At 36.6% G+C, this 9,104-nt stretch overlaps 1 protein-coding gene across 2 annotated transcripts in view; it reads right to left on the reverse strand.

Annotated features, from left to right (window-relative positions):
• LOC109429072 (uncharacterized) overlaps positions 1–8,782 on the reverse strand; it is a 221,861-nt gene extending 213,079 nt beyond the window's left edge. Inside the window, exon 1 of one of the 2 annotated variants that reach the window (XM_019704909.3) lies at positions 8,032–8,777. In XM_019704909.3, coding sequence (XP_019560454.3) covers positions 8,032–8,049 — 18 coding nt within the window. In that variant the 5' untranslated portion in view covers positions 8,050–8,777. Of the gene's footprint in view, positions 1–8,031 lie in introns of both variants that reach the window. The other variant, XM_062854134.1, reaches the window with a different exon arrangement.
• Between the last annotated feature and the right edge of the window lie 322 nt (positions 8,783–9,104).

Here is a 9,104-nt window from a genome sequence, read left to right on the forward strand (position 1 = left end):
TGCGGTGAAGTGAGCTGAGTAGTGGTATGGAAAATGAACAGCAGTGGATCAATAAAGCATGAGGTGAATATTGATGCACTTTGTCTTACGTGACTATAGATGTTTTCCAGAACCCTATCACAAACAAACAGACGCAACACTAATAATTCCCACGTACACCGATTCAACGGTATATTTAAAAATGTAATAGTTGGCCAACTGTCCATCTGTGGCGCACGCAGCGTTTTTGTTCAAGTTTTACATTCGCTCACTATTGTCACCTAGTTTATGATTGGCCACTCTATTGGCCAAACTCAGTCCTTTTAGATTGGGTGAATATGTTTCCGCGACTATGATTTTGAATAGCAAACGTATCACTTGAAAGAAATTGTTAATCAAATCATCGTCATGTAAACATAATCCCCAATGCCAAACACCCTATTTCACAAAACGCTCAGTAGGTGCCGGTAGTGAGCGAACGTCAAACAGGAGCAAAAATTATGTGAGCGCCGTCTGCGAACAATTTGCATACTACAGAATATTTGATTTAAATATTCTTTAAAAAATAAAACGATAAGAAATGGCTACACTGAAATAAATTTTGTTGTGGAAACAATAAAAATAGTAAAATTACTAACCGCATAATCTGTTATGTTCACTTAAATATGATTGAAATTACATTGCATTGCAGTAAATTTGACTGAAAGCGTAGTCGCTTCAACAACAAAACATTGTAATTTTTTCCTGGACACGCATCTTACAACAGATTATTTTTGGTAATGTTAACAGCACTGCTAGTTAAATTGACAGTGTTTTAGTGGAATTAACAGGAAATAGCTGTCGGTTGAGAATCATAGGTACAGTTCTTAATTTTACTATGGAATCGGTAGTTTCCACAACAAAATTTATTTCAGTGTAGAGGGAGACTAGAGACGTCCAGACGTCTGCTTGTCTGTGACGAAATGTTAGAAGTGTTGCGTGTGTTTGTCTGTGACCCTTTTGCCTTTGTGATTTTATGCAAGATTCATCAAAAGCCATAAGGACATATTTTATTTGTTTCAGTTTGTACTACGTCCGATAAAAAGTAAGGACCACTTTTAGCAACGCACGGTGGAAAATCAGTATGATTTTCAAGTCCCTAAACCCAAAATAGAAACCACTGGTGGGAAGGTGGGGTGCTATCTTTAAATAGCACCCGACAAGGAGTGGTATAATAGGGATAGCGATGAGGACTCCCGTGGCGATGCTCTTTGGAAACATGTTTTCAAATAAAAATGTTTTGGGTGACGGAACTGAAGCTGTTTTCCAACCATTCTTCATATTGGAGATAAAATTAGCGCAAGTCATCGGCCCAAAGGTAGCGTATCCTGGAGCGTGGAGCAACAGTTTGAACAGAAAACGAGATTGAATAATCACCGTACCCGTAAGTTCAAAACCCGATAACACCAAAACAACCGAAAAAGTAGCACCTAAATCAGTTTCGTGTGTGGAGGAAGCGAGATCGTCGAGAGAGCGAGAAGCAGACGAAAATCTATTTTGTTTTGTTTCGATCGACCAGGCGTTACACCTCTTTGACATTTTGATATGATGCTGGGTCATTAGGCCGAAGGTCATTAGGCCGAAGGCCATTAGGTCGAAGGTCATTAGGCCGAAGGTCATTAGGCCGAATGGTCATTAGGCCGAATGGTCACTAGGCCGAATGGTCATTAGGCCGAATGGTCATCAGGACGAATTGAAAATCAGCCGTTATGAGCCTGTAAAGAGATCTGTTGTTTTTACTTTTTCCAAAAATTTTTTGCCGAAAACTACTTTGACAATGAAACTAGAAAGAATAGCCTATGTTTTAAAGAAGGAAAAATTTATGAATTGAATATCAGCAGTTTCTGCGCCAAAAACTATTTTAGCAATGATACTAGAAAGAACAGCCTATGTTTAAAAGAAGGAAAAATTCATGGGTAAAATATCAGTAGATTCAGCATCAATAAAGTATCTTCGTGCCTGTCACACGATATACACATGCAAAATGGTCATTTGCCGAGGAAGCTCTCAGTTAATAACTGTGGAAGTGTTCATAGAACACTAAGCTGAGAAGCAGGCTTTGTCTCAGTGGGGACGTAACGGCAAGAAGAAGACCCAATGATCATTCGGCCTGATGACCATTCGGCCTAATGACCATTCGGCCTAATGACCTTCGGCCTAATGACCTTCGGCCTAATGACCTTCGGCCGAATGGCCTGACACCTTTTGATATGACCTTCCTGAAGGTGTTTGCACTCAGGCATCCCGTTTTTTTTTCCAGAACACGCTTTTGGGTAGCACTACTGGCGTTTATACGGCCAATTAGCATTTAATGCTTTATCATAAGGACAAATATAATGATGCAGGAATGCTATTTTAAATGCTTACTAATTACTTGGGAGGTTTTCCATGCACAAGTTTAACAACGAATATAAAACAAGATTTGAAGTGAGTTGAGAGTTTATATTTTTATAAGTTTCTCAAACAATTGAACAAAAAATGAGGCATCTATTATATGTTCAGTTTGTATGGTCGGACTAAGGTTTAATTTCATAAAGGAAGAATATGGGAGCGAAGGCCTTTTGGGGTAACTTTCTATATGTATTGCATTGTCGAAAAGACTTTATTTTCAATCATTAATTCAGAAATTATTTTCAAGACGTTATTGGAGGGTACGTGGAGAATTGGCATTAGTTAAAATTCACGAATAAAAAGAAATTGAAAAAAAAATAATGGAAGGCTATCAGAAATTCTGTTATGAATTCCTCTATGTGTGAGCCACAAACTCCTATAAAGATCCGTAGAAATTATGTCATGGATTGCAACAGAAATACTTGTGAAACATCATTCATATAGTGCTAACCATTTTCAAATATATTTTTAAAAATATGCTTTCAGGTCATGTCTGCAATATCCTCATTAACTTCAGTTTGGTAGTATCGCCAGTGATTATTCCATGATTTATTATGCATTTATGTTTTTGTTTTCATGTTACGAGGGAATATTTTTCATGAAAAATTACATCTTTAAATTTTCCGTTCACCAAATGCCTATTTTTTTCAGTTATTGTTCCTACAAGAACTATCTCAATAAACTGCTTCAGTAAAATCGGTTGACGGTTGTCAAAGATTAACCACGAACGATGTAGTAAAGATCTACTTCTTTCAAAGTAATCAGTGCATGGTTCACAATAAAGACAATGCTGTTTTATTGTTAGTATTAATTGAAGCTTTTAACGTTTTCCAAATTTCTTCCTCCATTTTTGGGAAATTTCGTTTTTTTTTGTGTAAAACAGTTATATTTAATGCCGTTTGGTTTCAAGTCAAAACCGACCTTTGAGCAAAATACCCTCTTGGAATGAGTGTTATCAGTTTTGTACCTTGTACTTCCGCCCTATTATGCTTATCCTTTGACAGATATGCGTATTTCGAGTACCACCTTTCATCTTCCCAAGTGTCAGCTATCCCCTCAGAAATTAATTTATATTTTAAGCAATTTCACAGAAAAGACTTAATGCTAATCATGCTTTTTAACAGTGTGGATGTATTTCTGAATTTTTTTCTTCTCAAGAGAGATTCATTCTTAAACATTTTGGACAGCAACTTTGACAACAAGCTGATGATGATTTACATAAATCTGAACCCAAAGCTGGTTCTTCAATCACATATAAATAATAAGATAAATGTCGTTGAAAATTACGGGGAATTCATCCATATTTAGGTACAACTCTTTAACAAAATTTAATTTAAAAAAAAATCACGTTTAGATATCCTCAATGAATAGTACACGCACTTTCTGATATTTAAAGTAAGAAGGCTGTTGCAGTCGTTTTGAAAAGCTTTGTGGGAAAACACCAAAGCAAATTGAAAAATTCTGGTAAAATGTTTTTTTTTAACTCTCAGCAGATACTTTGCGACCTGCGACGTACCACTCATTTAGAGTAAAGTGGCCAGACATCCTGGATTGCACGAGACAGTCCCGGATTCATGCTAATCTTCCCGCATTGTCCTGGATTTCAACATTCGCTAAAATATTTTTTCTTGACCAGCACCAACATTTCAATACAGGGTAACTGCTTTTGGGTTCAGAATATTTCAAATTATTTTATATTTTTTTTCCACGTAATTCACAAACATTACTAGACAGATGAATTTTTCCTCTTTCCGACAGTGGCAGTGGATAGCGTGGAAACCATGCAATACGATCCACAGCTGTTAAAGAGGGTTTTATTTCAATATGTAGTTACGCCCTTTTGAAATGTTGGTACCGATGTTCAACTGCTTCTGTTCCTCATGAAAGCAATCTTTAGAAAAATCTAAATAAAGAAAAACTAAACCAGGTTTGAAGTAGTTTTTAGTTCTGACATGGAGGGTTGTACGAGAAGGGTGGAAACAAATTACGCCAAATCTACAAATCAGGCAAAACCTGAATCCGCGCGATGCTGGACATACATGAGCATGAGCATGAGCATAGATGACCGTACTATTCGTAGTTGCTACTCCGTGATTGACCAGAACAATCGAAGTTGCACAAGGAACCAACAGACGGAGCTTGGGAGTAGCTTACCGTCCTCAATGTGCATCTTCGAGAATTCCAAACTTTATTAGGTCAATAACGGCGCCGGCCACGTCCTTACGGTCATCGAGGAAGGAAAGGAATGTTATTATGACGTGCGTTGCTTACTAAAGACCGAGATCACCTCTGCGTCTCCACGTCTGTCATGGGAAGGACTTTTTGTTAGTGGGGAGGGGAAAGGGCGCATGATATGAGTTCACTTTGGTAGGTGGAGTGATTCATGCAACCCTATTAATATCAAACCACTTATTTTCATTTGGACTAAAACAAAACATGCCGACATCGAAGATGACGAACCATTCAGATAGTTTTCGAAGTGCGAAAATTAACGAAAGAGAAAATAAAGTGATTTGAACCAACGTGGCTTTGGAACTTGGGCCGACACTTGACGTGACGAACATTTCAATGTCTGTTGACTAAAATCGCAAAAAAGGTTGTTTGTTGCATTTATCGTATCATAAATCGCCCCGTACGAAGATGAGCAGTCAAATAGACGATGACGACGACCGAATGAAAACGCGGCCTGTAAACTTTTCCTCCAAAAACTCACTAAATCACCCCGTACGAAGATGAGCCTTCAAATAGACGACGACGACCGAATGAAAACGCGGCCTGTACACTTTGCCTCCAAAAACTCACTACATCGCCCGGTACGAAGATGAGCAGTCAAATAGACGACGACGACGACCGAATGAAAACGCGGCCTGTACACTTTGCCACCAAAAACTCACTAAATCACCCCGTACGAAAATGAGCAGTCAAAAAAAAAAAAAAAAAAAAAAAAAAAAAAAAATCTGAGCAGTCAAAAAAAAATAAATAAAAAAAAAATAAAATAAAAATAAAAAAAAAAAATCTCCGCGCGATGCTGGACATACATTCACGACAAACTCGCGAGAAATTTGAAATGAAATCTGAAGCTTCACTTGCGTTTTTTCTACTCTACATTATTGAATTCGCACTCTACATAGGAATTGACTAATTGAGTACTGAGTGCAAAATAAACTTTTGATTCATTAATCATCGCGGATTTTTTTTTGGTTGCTTTTCAAAAGCTCTTTGCAAGTGAATCCGAAGACGTTTCGCCAGAACTTTGGTTCTTTTTTTTTCAAAAATATTTATTGAAGATGTATTAGGTATGTCTAGAAAAACTTCGAATGAAACAAAACCGACTTTCTTGAAGAATTTCTGAAAAATTTTGGAGAAAAACATTTAGTAGAACTTATAAAATGAGCATCAAATTGAATACGATAATCTAGATAATTCTTGAAAGATTAGTAGTTATGGAAGTATTTCAGATTATTCTCTGTAAATTATTTTGAAGATTTTCCTCCAGCAATCCAACAATGATTTACATTGGAATTAAGTTGAAAAAATCCGATTGTTTGCCACGCTTCTCTGAATTTTGTCCAGCAAAATTTTCACAGATAATTTTAATAAAAAAACATTCAAAGGTTTAAACGAAGTCTCTTGAAAATGTGAGAGATGAATTACGGGAAAACCCAAAAAAAAAGATGAAAATCTATTCACGAGGATCTCTAAATGGATGTCGGAAAAGATTCTCAGAGGAATTTCGGAGATTCAGTCTGAAGGAGACTTTATAAGATTTCTTGGATTTTTATAGGATTGGGTATGTATCAACATTTCAAAAGCCCTTAACTGCTTATTGAAACAAAACTTTCTTCCACAGCTGTGAATCGTATTTGATTGTTCCCACGCAATCCACCGATACTAAGTATCGAAAAATAAGCAATTTCTCTGTCTGATAGTACCTGCGAGTTATGTGGGAAGCATAAAATACGATTCACATCTTCGAAAGAAGCTAAGCTGCCGTTTTCTGAAAAATATTTGGTGTAAAGGCCAAAACGAGTTTATTCCTATTGATCACCTGGACTTTATACGTAATGCTGGATGACGCCATCAATAAAGTGCAAGCATGCATTTTTGAAAAATAACTTGACGATGACGTTAAAATAATCATGCAAAATAAATTTTTACTTTTACCGATCAATATTTAATTATTACTGAAAAATATTGAAAAACATCCAAAGGCTTTAGGGTTCTTCTAATAATATAAAACGTCGACAAATATATATTATTTTTTTTTCTTTGATTTATCAATATAAACATTAATTTTCAGTTCCTGTTTTTTTAATAAATAATATTTGGCTCCCACCTCCTTTCATAATGTTAAAATTAAGCAGAATAAATGAGTGTAAGAAAAAAAGTATTTATTTAGGCCTTATTGTACACTTTCTAACAAACATCTTAAGACATCTTTATCAATTTTGCAGGGGCATAATTTTTAATATTTTTATGTTAACTTTTCGAAAACTTTGAGTTCAAAACTGATAGTATAGCCATAATAAACCACACTATCATTTGGAGGGAAAATGAACGGTTACATTTCGCTTTACTAACAGTGCTAGCAAATAAATACTTACAAAAATTGTACCTATCTGAGTTTCAAAAGTTTCGAATTGCTTTCAAAAAAAATATAGTTGAGTTTTTTTTTGTTATTTGTCAAAGACTTCTATTGAAAATGTTTGATTCTATATTTTTATAAATTTTGAAAACTTCACCAAATAGGTTACCTCTTCCAGGGATTCAACAGATTGCCCCATCTTATAAACCTGTATTATTGAGACACGATTGAAGTAAATTTTAACCTTTATTTTCAAACATCAAAACACTTTTATATTTTCCCTTGAGGCCTATTTGAGCAACCAATTTTTTTTAAATATAAACACTTTGATATTTTGTGATAATTTATGAAACATTTTGATTTTCATAGTTTGCATAGAAATTTTGTTTTTGTCTAGCCGTGAAAGATTACGTGCGTGATTACAAAAAAAGAAAAAAAAAAACAAAAATGTTTTGAACGGGATATGCTACTTTGTTTTGGACAATATTGTTGTATGTCTTGCAAAATTAAGGGTCCGCATCAGATCCTCTTGTACTTTGACTTAAAAGTTTGAAAAAATATTCACAGCAATTTGAAAATTTACGAGTGGAATATTTAAACTGGTTTCTTCCTAACTGCTAGTTATTCTCTAATTGACACTAAGAAAGACTGTAAGTAGTTTCCAAAATATGCGTTTTTTCATGGTAAAAAACAATGAAGGAATCAAGAGGCTTCAAAATTGATCATACTCAAAGTAGATCCTTGAAAATAAGTTTTTGTTTGTTCGAACTCAACGTGAATATCATTGTAAGTAAATATTTATTTCTATTTCTATATCTATTTATAAAACTGTGAACGCAAGAGGTAAATTGTATTACAATAATTCGATTTATCTCTAGTAGATACGAAACTGCAAAAGGTGCATTAACACCACATTCAATTAAGCTACTTTGCACTTCAGAGATTCCATCGCCCACTCAACTCATTCCATCCTATCTTAAAAATGACTTGTTCGATCGCACAAGAAGCGAACAGCCCGACCCAATCCCGACACTTACCACTAAAATCAACTTCATTTTCGCCTCCTCTCGACTCGATCAGCCCGTTCCGAACTTGAACTTGAACTTCTGCTCTGCTCTGCTCGCTAGCTCCCACCAGTGTAGTGAGTGTGTCTCAATCTCTTTCTTCGGCTGCGTTGGACAGCTGGCTCCTGCTGTTGCTTTAGATTGTACTTCTCTTTCAGTAGGTCAAAACTTCACTCGGCACACAGAGACAGGAGATTGCACTGCACTTTTCGTTATGTACGGTATGGAGATCACTCGTAGAACTCAGAACTTCTCAGGTCCACCACTAGGCACACTTCAGGGACACACTGTCACTGCGGTTCTGCAGCATTCAATCAGCTCTCCAACAAGAACAGAGTCTTCCGACAGAAAAACAGCCAACCGCCAGAAAAGGCAATTTTGCACCGATCGCTCTTCTTTCCCGCACCGTACTGGTCCAGATTCTTCAGGTTATCTTTGCTCAGAAAATTGCACCTTCTTTTCCGTTCTCTACAAAGCAACCAGAAGCACTTGAGGAAAGAAACAAAAAACCACCGCGGAAAAAGTCAGAATTCCAAAGGCCGCGCACTTTTTTTTCTGCTCCCAAGGGTGATTGAGGAAGAGTACACTGAACGGAACGGAGAGGATCTTCTTCGGTAGTCGTCGGTCGAACCGTAGTCGTCGCTGTCGTTCCCTGACAACTGTTGAAATCGGACTGTGCGTTCGAGTGGCCCCGCAATCTGGTTTTAACATCCGCCCAACTATCCACACACAACATAGAAGACACAATGTGGCCAACAGCAAGCCATCGGAAGAGTCGCGTGCATTTGGGGAGCAGTGCGCGGAGCAGAGACTGCGAGGATGAGTGTTGCGTTAGGGTGGACCGGAGCGGCTGCATTAAGAATATTATATCATACCTTTAGACTTGAGTGTAAGTGCTATATGGTTTTTAGAAACTTCAGCATGCATTTTGTTTTTCTTAGTAATTTAGTTTTTTTTTGTGAAAAAATAGCCAAAAAGAAAATGTCATGACGGTTTGTGATAACATGTTTTATATGAATCTAAAATGATTTGTTAGGACACAAAAC

This window comes from Aedes albopictus, chromosome 2 (assembly GCF_035046485.1).
Source record: "Aedes albopictus strain Foshan chromosome 2, AalbF5, whole genome shotgun sequence".
NCBI lineage: Eukaryota > Metazoa > Arthropoda > Insecta > Diptera > Culicidae > Aedes > Aedes albopictus.